At 40.5% G+C, this 16,936-nt stretch overlaps 2 protein-coding genes across 7 annotated transcripts in view; both read left to right on the plus strand.

The window, feature by feature from the left end:
- Nucleotides 1-16,936, plus strand: part of LOC116726052 (uncharacterized) — a 591,833-nt gene that overhangs the window by 506,336 nt on the left and 68,561 nt on the right. The window lies entirely within an intron of this gene.
- The window catches only part of eps15l1a (epidermal growth factor receptor pathway substrate 15-like 1a), a 138,560-nt gene that overhangs the window by 70,554 nt on the left and 51,070 nt on the right, over nucleotides 1-16,936 (plus strand). For all 6 annotated transcript variants that reach the window (XR_004340523.1, XM_032572523.1, XM_032572522.1 and 3 more), the window contains 3 exons: nucleotides 5,000-5,072; nucleotides 5,232-5,393; nucleotides 12,999-13,196. Coding sequence is in view for 5 of the 6 variants with exons in the window: in XM_032572523.1 (XP_032428414.1) it covers nucleotides 5,000-5,072; nucleotides 5,232-5,393; nucleotides 12,999-13,196 (433 nt within the window). In the remaining variant the exon portion in view is untranslated. The remainder of the gene's footprint in view (nucleotides 1-4,999; nucleotides 5,073-5,231; nucleotides 5,394-12,998; nucleotides 13,197-16,936) is intronic.

Genomic DNA, 16,936 nt, shown 5'->3' on the forward strand with positions numbered 1-16,936 from the left:
AACATCTTCTTGCTTAGAAAAACATGAAGGTAATTAATTATTATTAATTAATGGTTTTTATAAATAACCATTCATTATTTATTCAACAGTTTCCATGGAACACGACTTTCAGCTCACTTAACAGCCTGATAAGTTACTGGTATTGCGGAAAATAGAACATCAAAGTCATATTGACATAATGAGTGACTTCCTCTGGAGTCTTTCCACCTGGAGAAGATATCAAAATCAATAGGATCTCCATGGATTATGGTTGGGCTCAGAAAGAAATGCAGGTGTTGCGAATGTTAACAGAAACAAGAAAGCTGGAGAAGTCTACAAGCCAGGCTGGGTAAATAAACTTATAAAACACCACTCCCCATCCCAGGGGTGCCGCCAGGAATCTTGGACACCATGACAAAAAAATTAAATTGGGCCCCTCCTGCGCAGCTGCTGTTACAATTTTTTGAGTCTATCTGACCCATCAAAAGTGTCACAATTTTAAAGCTTTGCTTTCTTTGGTCCAATACTGATACTAGTACAATATTTACTGGTCATGAATTTTACATCCAACAGTCCATATACCGTACGCATGTGGGTTGCTTAATTTTTTTTCTATTAGTTTTAGATACTGAAATGTCTCTCCCCACCAGCAACAGTCATAAGCAACATGCAAAATATACATGAAACAATCCAGACTTCTAAAAAATGCTATGTATTTGCATTTTATTCAAGCTGCAGTATAGCACTTTAATAAGAAATGTGTTTTCTCCATATTTATTAAAGTTGACACCATTTCTTGCCAGTTTGTTATGAGACAGTTAATCTGTGAAAAGAATCAATCTCCTCCACCTCCTCCCTAATGTCCACCTTTCCCAAACTGCTGTTGTGTTGGGGAAAGGTGGCTGATTTGAACTGGTGGATCCCAACGATCTTCACTTTCAGCCCTGCTTTGGTTTTCTTTTTTTCCCCTTTGCTCTCTGATCCTGTTAAAGTTCCCTTTTTACAATTGAAATTTGGTGTCTCTATTTCATTTATTTTTGTTGATTCTGTTGGTGCCACATACGTTGCTTTTACTGCTTGGATTTGACCTACTTTACTTTTGGAGGGTAAGACAATGTCATGAGCAGTATCATTGTTCACTGAGATTCTGAAGCAGGACCAGGAACCCAGTTGTAGGCACACTATTCCTTCTTTAACCCTTAGTCCTTCTGGTAGCTGTGACTGTGACAGAGGTTCATATAGGACTCCTTGCTGACCTGCAAGTGGACCAGCTCGTGTACTGCACTTCACCATCTTCATCTGGCCAGCTGGGATGATGAAGTTTTCTCTCGATGCTTTAACAGTACTTATGCCCTGTTCCTCATTTGTATTTCTCATGACTTTTAGAAATACCTCTGCCTTCTTATTTTCAATAGAAAATGCTGTACTAACAACTTCTGTAATGATGGGGGGAGGATCTAGACCCACTTTTAATAGGTACTCAATCACATTGTAACCAATGATAGGTTCTTCTCCCACCGCATCCTCTTCAGCAACTAGAACTGGGACCCAGGGCTCTAGCTGTCTTTGACTCTCAGATGGTCATTTAAATTTGACCTCAACCCAGCCAATAAAAGGGATTGGTGTCTTATTCACTGCTCTTCCATCCAATATTCCAGGTCCAATAATTTCAGTGAGACTTCTGATAGTAACATGGGGGAGATTCTGCTTTCTCCATTTTTCACTCATGAGGCAGACCTGTGATCCAGTATCCCATAGAGCTCTGGTTTCCACTCCATCCAGCTGGCAGATAATGGCACACTTCTTTCCAATCAAGTTGAGCAGTTTGTCTCTTTGTGATGGAGAGAGGAGGTTGATACTAACACTCTCATTCAACTCAGGTGCTGCGTGTCTCACTCCATTTAGGTTCTGAATGGTGTGTGATGTCAGTGGTAGGCTTGTGTCCATTTCCTGTTTGGTCATTTTCCTTTTTATCATCTCCTGTTGCTGGTACAGATGTCACACTGCCCACAGACTTATCTGCCTCTCCGGGCCTTTCTGATGTGTTTTTAACAAATCTACACCCACGTGATAGATGCCCACCTTATCCTCATTTGAAGCAGTGGTCACAAAACTCTCCTCTATTGTTGTCCTGGCAATGTTTACAGCCACATATCCGACTTGGTCTTGATTTGGAAACAGGTAAATGAGAGTCATTAACCAGTCTCCTGATGTCTTGCATCTAACTTTTAAGTTGTCTGATGGCGTCTAGGAGCTCGGTTTCTGTGTGAGAGGCAGATAATTGCACTTTTCCAGTTTTATTTTTTTTCCTGGTGGAAGATGGCTGTTCTTGCTCCCAAATTGGTCCAACTGTTGTTTTGGGAACTGCCTGTGTTTCTCCTCTAACCTCCCTAACTTTCAGATCTTTATTATTCCTTCTGAATTTCTGTTGCCTTTCCCATTCAATGCTGGCTGCCTGATTAGTCTTTACTATAAGTACATCATCTGTAACTGTCAGATCATCCAGGAAGTTCTTGAGCTGGTGTTTAACATTATCATTAATAAGTCCTGTTCCTACTGCTCTCAGAAACTTCTTTTAAATCAGTTCTGGGCCATAATCCTCTTCTGAACCAGGTTCTCTAGATGCAGCGAGCAATCTTTCTTTTAACTCTATTACTTTAAACAATAAATTTTGTGGAAACTCATTACTATCCTGTGTAATGTTAATTAGACGATGGTACAGGTCAGTGGAGCTGTCTTCCTTGTAATGTCCCTTTAATATTGTACGCAACTGTGCAATAGTAAAGTCTGTTTTGATCTCTAGCATACCATGGAGGGGTAAACCTGGGCTAATAGCTCTGACCACAGCCTCTATGATCTCCACTTCACTGTGATTTCTTTTTAGGCCCATTTCAATCTGATGGATCAGGTTTGAATAGGACAAACCTGACCTCTTTCTCTGACCTCTTTCTCCAATTTGGCCATTAATTTTAAACTTTCTTCTTATTGTAACTTCTGGTGGATGTGCTGCAAAGGGGTTGGCAGGTTGTGTTGGAAGTGGTGATGTTTCCTGTTTTTTCACTTTGTTTTCCAATTTTGCCATTTCTCCCTGTAATTTCTTTGTTGCAGCCTGAAAACTTAGCTGTAATGCTGCATATTTTTCTTGCAAACCTATAAGAGCAGCATTATCCTGATTCACAGCATCGTCAACCATCTCTGACATCTCATATTCGCTCACTTCTTTAGCTTTTGATATTAATCTGCTGAGGAATTCACAAGCCACATCCTCTTCCTCACTCTCTATAGCTGTATTTACAGCTGCATCTATTAGTCTGATCAGCTTGTGCTTTCTGGTCTGATTTTTTGCTGAGACTTTTCCATATAAACACACCTCTTGTAGCTGGTCCACTTTCAACTGCACCAGGGCCTCACTTAGCTGGTCCTGCAGTTGCTCCAACTCCATCGCTGGTGTGCCACAGTCTCTCTCTCTCTTTACTGAAGCACGGCTGATCCCCTTACGGGCCACCAATTTTTGTTGCACACTTAATGATTACTCAGTGTGGTTTTCACAGGTTCTTTTATTCGATGAACGCTGTTAAACAAGAGTGGCAGTGAGCACCTCTGCTGACCAGCCGTTACTGCTCTAAATTGCCGTTGGCTCGCTGAGTCAATAAATATTTACAATATACTGTAGGTCAAACAAATACTCATTCAAAACTTACACACAAATATCTCGTTACTTTACTCTATCTCACTTCCCCTTTAAGAGACAATTCATATGAATAGCAGTGCTAGTTGACCTGTTAACAAACAAGAGCAACAGTGAGCGCCTCCGCTGACCAGCCGTTACTGCGCTAAGTTGCCGTTGGCTCGCTGAGTCAGGAGTGCTCACCGTGCTCTATGTGCCAACTGGTGGCGAACTGCTGTAACTGCAGTTTAATGCATCTCAGTTCAAGAAGAAGTGCAGCTTATGAATATAGTCAACAGTCTTTAAATAAAGTAAGAAAAAGGGAGGGGGTGTAATTATTTCTAATGTCCATTCTGTCACACTACGGCCAACTCTGTCCTCTTCTTCTGTTTGGTCCTTCTCACCTTCATCACCTCTTGTGATTTCTACATTCGGACAGACAGCGTATTGCACGGGCGAGGAGGTCTGATTGTACGCTAACCCCTCCTCCCCCCCAGATATGGTATTTTATTTATATAATCATTAGTAATTTCCACTATCAGTAATGTTATGTCTACCAAAGGACTCCTCTGGTCATTATCTTTCATTAAAGCCCTCATTGATGACTGTATGTTGAAGCACTGAGGAGTTACAGTCATCGGAAATTTGTATATCAGGTGTTGTCCAAGTGTGCCATTTGGAGATTCTAAACGGAGACTCCAAATGGCACACTTGGACAACACCTGTACATCCTCACAAATAAACATGTCCAAAATGACATTTCTTTTTTGTGCTATTTTGATCAGTCTTGAAATTCATGAGCAGAATACTTTATTCTACAGATTTATTGTATTTTCCAGTCCATACATTCAACACTCAATGTGCATTTACAAGAAATAAAAATGAAAAATCTGAGGGAAGCAAAATTTTTCAATTTCTTTTGTGTTACAAATGTAATAGCTACAAGCTGCTTACAGTTAAAGTATTTTTGACTGCAAAAATAGAAAATTTTGCTTGTCATCTTCATAAAGAGACCAAGTTTTGCATGTAGTATAAATTGTTCAAGAACAGCAGCTGGTTTAATTTGGGTATACCTTTTCAGGCGTTTTTGGTGATTTAGGGGGTGAGGGTAAAGGACTTCATTTCCCTTTGGGACAAATTAGGTATTTTTGAATTGAACTGAAATTAGTTGAAATTCTTTTGACACACCAGCTTATTAGTAAAGTATGCAACCTATGCCATCCAAATGTGCTAAAAATTGCGTCTAGTTCTTTATGCATGTCATAATTGATGTTTGATTTGTTAATTTTTGTGTCATTACTATGCTGATTCATTTACATGTGGCAAAGTGATTTTATTGTGTTTGTGTCTCAGGGAGAAGTACACTCTGGATCAGGATATTAGGGAGATGGAAGAAGCTATCAGACAAAAGAGTGCTGAGGTGCAGGTGAGGACATTTTCACAGTGTTCTACATTTCAAATTTTTTAAAATTATCAGGCTACTATAATATGAAAAGCTATGAGTTCATGGATACATTTACATGTAAAGGTTGCAGGGACTGTGACTGGTTTTATAATTTATTTGTTTTAACTAACGATCTATCAGGAGATGCAGAATGACATGGACAGAGAGACAACCAATCTGCAGGAACTGGAGGCGCAGAAGCAAGATGCTCAGGACCGTTTGGAGGAGATGGAACAGCAAAAGCATAAATTGGAAGATATGTTGAATGAAGTACACCAGAAGTGCAAGGAGGAATCTCAATTGGTGAGGAAAGAAGAACAAATTTGTAAATGTGATTTTATAGTTAAGATATGAACATGTGCTGCAAAGTAATAATGTTTTCATTTGCTACATATCAAAAATATACAGTAACACTTGCCTGGAGGACAATAACAAGGATGGGCAATTATTTTTCCAAAGGAAGCAACATGAGAAATTTGAATTTGAATCACATATATGCATCTTTGCTTACTGATTTAATTCCCCTTTAAATTTGCATTTAAAGGGGCATTTAAATACAAATGTATGTGTCACATAGTGCCATTGTATAGCACAATCAAGTTGTTATAAAATTGCTATATATAAAAATTTAAACTTTGTAATTTAACACTTTGAAATTGGGCCTCTATTTCTCTAAAAACATGCCGGCCCTGGAGGGCCGACTTTGGACACTCCTGTCCTAGACAGTTCAGAAATAAGGCAAGGTGATATAGTAGCCTTCCAAAGGTTCTCTCTCCTGGTGCAGTCACTATTTGGTCTGTTACAAACATTAGGACTTGAGGGAGAAATCGGACTGAACTGTGGCCCCATGTTGCCTGTTTAATAAGCAAGCTCCTCCAGAACAAAGAGCTAACTTCCGTCGACATCAGGTCAAACAGCCTGGCACCACCTGTATTACTTATCTGATTGGCTTCGTCATGAGTCATGGAGCCAAGGGTTCGACAGCCAACCTGGGAGGGAGAAGGGAAAAGGGAGCAAGGAATGGACCTGCCAAAGGAAAGATGCCCATACCTTCAAACAGACTGTAACAGTCCTTCATAATGTGAAAGGACCCTCAGAACCAGTGATGTCAGTAACGCGTTACAACGTAGCTCCGTGACAGAAATGTAAACAATGGAGGGAGGACAGTGCATTTTGTTGCTGGAAAAACGGGAACTATTATGAGTTGCTGTCGCCAAGTCCGATTATTATAAGCAGTTTTGGGCTTGTTTTTTCTAAAGTCACTTGCAAATTTAATGAGTCGCAGACTACACTTTTTTGAACGTGAAGTTGCTCATTATTGGCACAGCCAATAATGCCCCATAGAACCAGCCCAACTGGGAGCTCAGCAGCTGTCCACACCCAGCTGCGGTGGACCCTTCAGGGATCAATCTTTTCATGGGCTAGCCGACGCAGCTTGCCCTATGCTTGTACACATCCTCCCAATCAGATGACTTATTTAAGAATGTAGCTTAAATAGTTACAGATGTGTTTCTTTTTGCACATCTGAAAAGAATGTGACCTGGTCAAAGCAGGATCTGCAAGCTGTGCCTCTGCTCATAACTAAAACAGTTCGCATAATGGTGGATAGGGTTATAAGCAGTGGTGGAGAAAGTACTCAAAAAATGTACTTAAGTAAAAGTACAAATACACAGGCAAAAATGTACTCAAGTAAAAGTCAAAGTACCACATTAACATTTTACTTAAGTAAAAGTAAAAAAGTACTGGCTTTTAAAAATACTTAAGTATTAAAAGTAAAAGTACTTGCTGAATACATAACCTAATCGCTAATATCATTAAGTGTGCCGATAGTATTTAATTTGAATACATCATAAATGTGCCATTTTAATAAACAATGTCACAGATTAAACATGTTCTTATTGTGTTTATTCTCTGTAAGAGTTTAGACTTAGATATGTGATTCTATGCATCATAATTTCAGGGATGGAAACATCTTATTTCCTGTCCTAACGTAGCATGAACTTCATTAGTGACATTTATTTAGAAAGAAATCCAACTGAAAGGGGATGGAACGAAGGTGTGGGGGGGAAGACATGCAATCGAGGAGCCACGTAGCAGAGTTGTAGTCAAGACCACTGAACACGAGACCAAGACCAGCGCCCTGCGCTACATGACACAATAAAATGAAGTGCACCTATCAAAATTGGTTCTCAGATTGATCTGAAAGATCCACATTTCCATAAAAACACCTAGATATAAATACTTAGAGCTGAAATATATTTAACCAGTATCAATTACAACTCATTTCATTCTGTTTTGCTTTCATCGCTGTGCTACAATCCGCAGAGGTCGCCTGCCATCCCTATAAAAATAACGCCCTGGGCGGTTGCCCATATTGCCTATGTCAGAAACCACAACTGTCTGCACCATTAAACCATGAAACATAGCAATTAACTGTAATTGCTATGTTACAATTACAGTTGTAATTGTAACATTACAACAACACTATGAACACTGTCCAACGGCGCAACAAGCAGAAGGAGCACCATGACTGTTCTCATCCTCCCTCCCACTGCATGTTTGCCACCATGACAGGAGACAAAATCAATCAATGAGCATGCTCTGTGTTCATACGTTCAACTTTTACTTATTCGGCAATTAAATAAATGTGTGTGTGTATATATATATATATATATATATATATATATATATATATATATATATATATATATAGCTATATAATATATATAGCTATATATAGCTATTGCAGTGTATACAAGAACAAAGAACGGCTCTCAGTGAGGCTTCAGTCCCATCAACCTTAGTAAAGATCCGTCCAGAAGAATCGGATCGTTCCTGAATCCACACAATAATTCAGCGCATGAGTGACAACTTTTTTTCATCGCAGATGCAACATGTGTCTCAGTACAGCTAGCTTTGCTAGCATCACGTCCACAGATCTTACCTTTCTTTAAGCTTTCCTTCCAAGTGACGCTAAAAGTTGGACAAAGTCCCACCGTCTGTGAAAGCGAAGCGCTGCTGGTTTTACATGTCGTCATATCTTATGATTTATGCAGCTACTATCGATTAGTTAGACATCTTCTCCCGCTCAGAGGAAACCACTGCGCATGTCTGGAGCTTAAAGGGGGAGGCGATGGGTGACAACAGACACTAAGTCACGTTATTGCTTGGATTTTACGGCGCCACCTTAAAGTCCCTGAACTTCATATTTTAACGGACAAAAAGAGAGCAGTGCGACTTGGATGTAACGAGTAACGCGACACTTTTGTAGAAATGTAGTGAAGTAGAAAGTACAGATACTTACTGTAAAATGTAGTGGAGTAAAAGTAGAAAGTACCCATTATTAAATCTACTTAAGTAAAGTACAGATACATGAAAATTGTACTTAAGTACAGTAACGAAGTACTTGTACTTCGTTACTTCCCACCACTGGTTATAAGGTATGCCACATCTATTCTCTGCCATGCACATATATCGCCATTGAATGCATCAAAGGAATCTGTCATGACCATGCTACAAAGCACAGCGAGTCACCCATTAATGGATTCCCATCAGGCCGATCCTTGCAGAGCAGAAATATAGAAGTTGATTCAATCGGGAGCTGCAAAGGAAGTGACACCAAGCACGTCATCAAAGGAGATCTGGTACATTCCCCATCATCTTGTCAGTCATAATGGGAAGAATTGTCTGGTTTTCAACTGCTCTCACTTCACCTCTCACCTTGGACAGTCCATGAATCAGTTTCTGCTGCCTGGCCCTACTCTTGGAGCCCCCTTACTGGAAGTCCTGGTCAGGTTTCATGAATATCCTATGGCTGTCAGTGAAGATATCAAAGGGATGTTCCATCAAGTACTTCTCCCTGAAAATTGCCCCCTATTGAAGTTCCTTCGGTGGAATTTAAAGGTGGATGAACCTCCTAAAATCTTTGAGTGGCAAGTCCTGCCCTTTGGGACAACCTCAAGCCCCTGCTGCGCAACATTCACTCTACAGCATTGTGACAGAACCATTGAGAACTGTTTCTATGTGGACAACTGCATACACAGTGTTAGCTTGCCTAGAGAAGCCAAAATCCTTGTAGACTGACTGACAGAATTGCTGAAATTAGCAGGTTCAATTTATGCCAAATGACTTACAACCCTTGGGTCACAACCCTTGGGTTGTAAGTCATTTGCCTCCTGAAGCTAGATCACAAAGTCTGGCTCTACGGCTGGCAGAAGACAAATCCTCCGAGACAACACTTGGGCTCAGTTGGAATTGGAATACAAACTTCTTAAGCTACAAACACAGATCTGTGTCCTATGAGATGCCAACTCTCCAAAATATATATTGAATTTTTGCATCACAGTATGACCCTTTACATTATCAGTTACCCTTTACTACTCGGGCCAAATGCCTCCTTAGGCACTTGTGCGATAAGAGGCATGGTTGAGCTGACTCAAACCTCCCATCCACACTCCTTCAAGCTTGGACTGATTGGGAGGCAGAACTTCAGTTTCTACCTTAGCTTACCTTCCCACGTGCTTATGCTCCTCCTACTAATGCCAACTTAGAAGGGGACATCCATGAAGTGCCGGTCTTCGCAGGTGCATTAGGGAAAGCGTCCATAGCTTGTACCAGGACTGAAGAGTGTGGCGGTCAGGTTCATCTCACCTTCATCCTAGCTCGCTCCCGTGTAGCTCCAAAACTGACCCTCTCTATCCCTCGCCTAGAGCTCTGTGGATCTATGGTGGCAGCACAGCTGGCCAGTATCCTGAAGAAAGAACTCACCTCAGCTATCACAAGGACAGATCTGTGGTTGAACTGTCTTCAACTGGTTGAACTCGCAGTCCTGCTGCTATAAAATCTTTGTAGGAGCCAGGATAGCTGAGTTTTGACATAAAACTGTACCTGGCACAATGTAGACCCCTGAATCCAGCGGATGACCTGACATGGAAGAAGACTGTGGCAGAACTCAAAGTGCCAAACTGATGGTCTAATGGACCCCCCTTCCTGCTCCACAGTCCCAACACATGGCCAGAAAAACCAAACTCTGAACCCTTTAAAGAGGAATCTGAGCTTTGAAAGACTGTATTCTGTGGAACAGCTATCACCTCCACACTTACCTGTCAGGATGGAATGCAGTACAAGACGTGGCAGGATGTTACTGTTAAAGAACTTTGTGGAAAAGCGCTCTCAACTTCTCCACCTAGCACTGAGGAATATAAAGTTGCTGAACCTTCCGTCCTTAGGCGAGCTCAACAAGAGTCATTTCGAGAGGAGTGTCATGTGCTTTCTGAAACTAAATTGGTTTCATCCCAAAGCTTACTCACCTTGGCACCTGAAATGGACACCTCAGTTGTCCTTATCAGAGTAGGAGGTTGATTATGACGTCTAGAAGGTCTTGATGGATCGACACTGCATCCTATAGCCTGGACCCTCCTCGCCTCTTCACCCGTCTTCTCATCCAGAAGTATGACATCCATCTTCATCATCCAGGTCCTGAATGGGTCTTTGCAGAGCTGTGGAGATCTTATTGGATACTGCATGGAAGAGAAGCGATAGGCAAATACCAGTGCACCTGTCCTCAACCCTCGATTCCTAAATAGCCGATCTTCCTGCCGCTCAGCTTAGGTTATATAAACCAGCTTTTTCCTCCACTGGTGTATACTGTTTCAGGCCCATGATTGTGAAGATAGATGGCATGAGAAACGCTAGGGAATCATTTTCAAGTGTCTGACTATGAAAATGATTCCCATAAATAAATTTGGATCTCATAAATAACCTGGATGCAAATGCTTTCCTTATGGCCCTCATCGCCAGAAAAGGAACGCCTGCAGATCTGTGGTCTGACTGTGGAACCTGAGGGATCCCTACCCCAGGTGGTCTACCTAGAGATAGAAAACCTCAGTCGAAGATGTTTGTGGCACTCTCAGATTCTTGCTGATTATTTCTGGGCAAGGTTAATCAAAGAACACCTTCCTGGCTTACAGACAAGACAAAAATGGCAAACAAACCCTCCTGAACTCTTATCCAAAAGGCAGTCGTTATGGTTGTGGACCCCCAGTTGCCCCGAGCCTTATGGCCAATAGGTCATGTGATCAAGATTCACCGTAGTGATGGATTTATCAGATCTGAGGATGTGAACAATAATAGACATATCTACACTAGACCAGTTGGTCATTTTACCAGCCATGCCATCTAAAGGCATTCCTCAATGCTTATTGTGAACATTCAAGGACACTGAGGAGAGCAGAAAGTCACCCCCTGAAACTAACAATTAAGCTTTTTATGTTTAGCAAACGTGTCACCACATTTGAGGGTGACAAATGTCTGAGCATGTATAAAAGGCTGACATTTCCTGTATTTTTTTGTAATATTGGTTTAAAGATTGTTCTACGAAGTAATGTAAGCCTGAGTTTAGTGCTGCGTTGCCAGTCCTGAGGGTAATTTACTACTTTCTGATCAATTCGTTGCATTTTTTGGTGTGATGGACTGCGTTCCTGTTGTAGTCCTAAGTGGTAGGGTGCTCTGTAATGCAAAAGCTCTGAAGCTTGGAAACTGCAGCCTTGAGGTGGAGCTGCATCTCAAGGGCACTGCTAGGTCAACCTTGGCATTTTGGACAGCTGAATGGTTGTCACGGGAGATTAAACATGCATGAAAAGAATCAAGCCAACACTCCATGTATGTTTATAATGAGGAAATAATATCATAACATGATGTAAAGTAGATTTTACAAAATACTGACCCTTTAATGAATGTTCACAATAAGAATTGAGGAATCTCAGTTTTTGTCATGTTTAGTCAAATTAACAAAAAATGGCAGCATCAATTTACATTGATAACCAACAGTAGCTCATTTCCATTAACCGTAAAATTAAGTAAATTGAAATTATGTTAATAAATTTGCCCAGTGAAAACACAGCAATTTCGAAAAACTAATAGAAGATGAGGTCTATGGCTGAATTATGAATATATGTCATGTAGCTCTTTATGTCTGTCACTGCCACTATTGTTAATGACTTACGGCATGAACAAGTTTGTTCATGTGTAATTCTGATTTCATTTGTTATTTAATGGAAATACTACAGTTGCGAAATTGTGTTTCCTCCACATCAGCAGAATACAGACAAAGATTTGCGCACATTTGTAATAAAAATGCAGCAAGTAAAGCAATCATATCAAACTGTCAAGCAAACAGCTCAAGTGTGGAGCACAAAATTATTACACTGTTTAATATTTCCAGAAATAATTTAGAAAATGTAAATTTTTTATAGTATTTCTGAAATAGTATCAGAACTTTTGAAACTCTTGAGCTATCTTTTGAAACTAGTTAGTCTGAAACTAAAGCTTTGAAGCTATAGTAAACAGCTTAATGGTCAATTTCAGTAGAGAAATATTTATAAGTCCGTGCTAGTTAGTATGGTCACCAATGACATCAGATAAACGGTTATTCTGAAATGGTCAGTTGTCACTCTGTCATTTGCACATTAATCAGTGTGTATCTGATCTTAAGTGACTGAGCTAAGACAGTCCTCTTGACATTGATTGGCTGTCTTCGACCGGCTGCGGTGCATTTCGTCAGACGGTGACAGTAGCATTGGGAGGAGGCAGAGGAGTTTGATTTTTTTTCACAGATGATCTGTCTCATATATCGTCATGACATAGTGACAATTTTAATAAACATGTACACAATATTTTAGTAGTTTAGTTGACTGCTACTAATTTATGGCAACAATGTATTTGTTGGTAACAGTAACTAAATTATTGATATTTTTGGAAACTATTGTTATTGTCATTATTTTATCATTAATAATAATAATAATAATACTTTCATTGTACACTGCATATGGAAAAAAAATACTTCCAGTATAAAACATACACTCTGCAAGCACTTATGTCATTTCTTATAAATTCTTCTTTTTGCTATAGATCTCAACTCTTCAGAGGCAGATCCATTCCCAGGAGTCAGATTTGCAAAACCAGGAGGAAGAACTTAGCCGAGCAAAGGCTGATTTGGACCATCTACACCAGGAGGAGAGACAGCTGGAACAGAGCCTGGCTGCTGGCAAGATTCAACTGGAAACCATCATCATTTCTCTGAAGTCGACTCAGGATGAAATCAACCAAGTAGGGGTCGTTCTCTATTTTCTATTTTGATTAATTATTTTTATTACTACTAAAATGGGCTCTGTGGTGTCCTCTGTTTCCTGTCATATTTTTCTCACACACAATGGGCACCACTACCAATCAGGGGTGGAAATTAGTACCTGCCACTGGCCAAATGTGGGTGAAAGTATGAAGTGGCTCCAATTTAGCCACTTCATACTTTCAAATTGTCAACCCGCCACTATGGCGGGTTGACAATTTGAACAGTAAAAAAAAAGCTGCATTCAGTTTGAACTTCTGTACAGATTAGGAGTGGCTGACTGGACTACAGACTGATGCACATACTGTATATGGAGCTTCTCTCCCTCCCCTACCGTAAAGGCGGGGAGGGAGAGAAGCTGACGTGATGGGGGGAATATAAAATACAGTAGTTTCCCAGAAAAAATGGGAGACTTGATAGGTATGGGGATAACACAGGAATGATGATAGCCCGTGGAATTAATAATGAACACGTTTTGAGATATTTTAGTAATAAGAATAACTGTGAATTTCAATAAAAAAACGAAATAAGTAAGGAACAACAAATAGAATAGTTAGAAAGTAGTTATTGATGCCATTTAAAAATGACTAGATAGCTTCACTAAATACTATCTGGGGGAGTTGTAGGCAAAATGTAGAAATGTTCAACATAGGAAATGATTGCAAGAATGTTTGGGTTGTGTAGTTAGTTTGCTGTTAGTAAAATTTACTTCAAGTGAACTTATTGCACTACACCTCTGCTAAGGTATCCATGTTTTATGTTAAATTATTCTGTATATGTACATATGTATGGTAAACTTATTGTCAGTAAATTGGTTTACATAAAACATAGGTTTTATGTAATTTGCTTGTACTGGTGGGGTTTGTAATTGAAAGAAAAAAACAATGGCTGGTGAAATGTTGGAATGGCCTGTAAAAAAAATTCTCCACCAACCACTGTGGCTGGTGGAGAAAATTTGTATTTTCCACCCCTTCTACCAATTAAAAAACATGAGAAAATGCTTAAAGAACTTGAAGGGACATTCAGATTCAAAAATACGTCATTGATCCCAACTTTATCAATACTGTTTCATATACTTTATTGAAAACAAGGGCATTCATTTTCATTTACTTAAGCAGTCGACATCAGACTCCTCAATAAACAACCTGCTCTCACTTGCTACTTACCACACTGTTTCAGTTCAACTGTTAATGATTTTTTATCTTTCCAAAATACATATTCACATGTGGGCAAAATTGCTGTTAATGATCGAAAAACACACAATGGTCATTCACATATCTTGAAGAAGACAAAATAAAAATGTACTCAAAATTAACTAGTGAAAATCAGACATTGCTTTTGGAATGTGGTTCAATAGAATCAGTTGAAAAATAAACTAATAAAAATGGACTTGGACCAAAAATAATAAATAATTTTATTTATAATGCCCTTTACATCTTGAGACCTTAAAGCACACACATTCACATGCTAATGATGACAAGCTACTGGATTGTAGCAACAGCTGCCCTGGGGCAGTGAGACAGAAGCAAAGGTGCCATTTCACTCCATCAACCCTTCTGATCAACATTAGCAGGCGAGGTTGTGTCCTTCAGCAAGAGTCTTGTTTAATGATACAATGACAGAGGCGGACAGAGCAAGAATGGAACCAGCGACCCTTCAACTATCTCAGCCATTGCCCCATAAGATAAAATGATGGTGCCTGTAGAAAATATTGAAAACATTTTTACCATAGGGACATGTCAATGTGTGTCCTCTCATTAGCATTACAGGTGTCTTCAAGCTTAAAATCAGCTAGTTTGACTCTAACTGAGTCAGCACAGTGACACTACGTCACAGCAGAGTGACATAGTGTCACTGTGCTTTTTGGTGACATAGTGTGTACCACACTCACTATGGACCACACAAGTGAAGGAAGGAGTTGTCCCAGGAGATTAGAAAAATTATATACAAGAATGTTAGAGGTAAAGGGTAAAGGATATAGGATAGAACCTCTCCAAGCAACTTGAGGCTCCTGTCATTACAGTTGCATATAATATTATGAAGATTAATTTCCTCCACAATCTCAATGTTCAGAACCTGGATGTTCACTGATGATGTCTGTATGAACTTTATGCAAAAGTCAATCACTATCTCCTTTGTCTTGATGGTGTTGATGTGAAGGTTGTTGGCCTCACACGAGGTATCAGAGTTGTTGATGGTATCCTTGTACTTCACATCATTTCCATCAGGTACATAGCTGACGATGGCTGATTGCCTGAGAACGCCTGAACATGGCAGAAATCAAAGTTATGTCTGAAGTCCAAGATGTAGAGAGAGAAAAGGCAGAAAGGGCAGCATCTCTTCCTTGATGAGTTCAGTTTTTTTCCTCTTGAGATCCTTTTCCATCAATTGGAAAAGGATCACCAGGACCTTCTCAATTCCACAGGTATTAAGAAAGGAGAGGGGCTCAGCATTTGCAGGCAGTTCAGCTCCAGTTGGTGTTCATGTGAATAGGCGAGTCCACCTGAGTAAAAGATAGACAGCACCAGCATGGGTGTAAAGAGAAATGTACCACTTCCAAGTGGTTAATGATGAACAGCCAAAGACAGGCCAAACGTAACATCGTTACAGTCCCCATTTTGTCCTGCCAGGAGTTCAATAGTAAAGCTCCCACAAAATATTAAGATATAAAATTAAAAACAAATTACACACATAAGCTGTCAGAGAAGCACTCACATCAAGACCAAGATGGCGGCGCGTGAACAACGCGAGGTTCAGCGTCTCTCCAGAATCTGCTCTTTAGTGGTTTTTTATCTATTCATGACTGGACTTTTTTTAAGAATTGCACAGCGTTGCTGTGCTACAGCAGACATGAACTTCTGGACATTTGGAGCTACAATTTTGACTCTATGATCGCCGATCTCCGACTCATCCCAGAGATCTCCAGAACAACCGGAGGCTGCTCACTTCTCCCGGCTGGGTGGAAGTGTACGCAGGCCGCGACGAGAACGTAAACAAAGGCGGGGTAAGCGTGGAGGGGTGTGAGCTAGGCTAAAGCTAACACCACACCGGCTCCCTTTACCCAGCATTTTCCTCGCCAATGTCCGTTCTCTGGCTAATAAAGTGGATGAGTTACGACTATCCATCACAAGTGACAGACGGATTATGGACTCAAATGTCATGTTTTTCACCAAAACATGGCTAAACAACAGCTGCCCAGACAATGCTATCCAGCTAAGTGGACGCCACACACACCGAGCCGACAGGACAGCTGATGATTCCGGCAAGACCAGAGGCGGAGGTTTGTGCATTTATATTAACAAAGCTTGGGCCACAGACTCTGCTACTACAGAGAGTCACTGCTCACAGAATGTGGAGTTTTTAATGGTCAAATGCAGACCTTATTACCTACCAAGGGAATTCACCTCGATCATCCTCACTGCCGTGTACACCCCCCCGGATGCTAATGCCAAGCTAGCCATGAAAGAACTCTACGCGGCTATTAGCAAACACCAAACCAAATACCCTGAGGCTGCTTTTATTGTTGCGGGTGATTTCAATCACTCCAACTTGAAGACAGTTCTTCCCAGATTCCACCAACATGTCTCCTGCCACACCAGAGGAGACAAGACCCTGGACCATGTCTACTCCAATCTGGCTGGAGCCTACAATGTGACACCCCTCCCCAACATCGGACAATCAGACCATCTCTCCCTGTTCCTCACACCTCGGTACTTACCAC

The sequence above is a fragment of the Xiphophorus hellerii genome, chromosome 9 (genome assembly GCF_003331165.1).
Source record: "Xiphophorus hellerii strain 12219 chromosome 9, Xiphophorus_hellerii-4.1, whole genome shotgun sequence".
In the NCBI taxonomy this organism is placed as follows: Eukaryota; Metazoa; Chordata; class Actinopteri; order Cyprinodontiformes; family Poeciliidae; genus Xiphophorus; species Xiphophorus hellerii.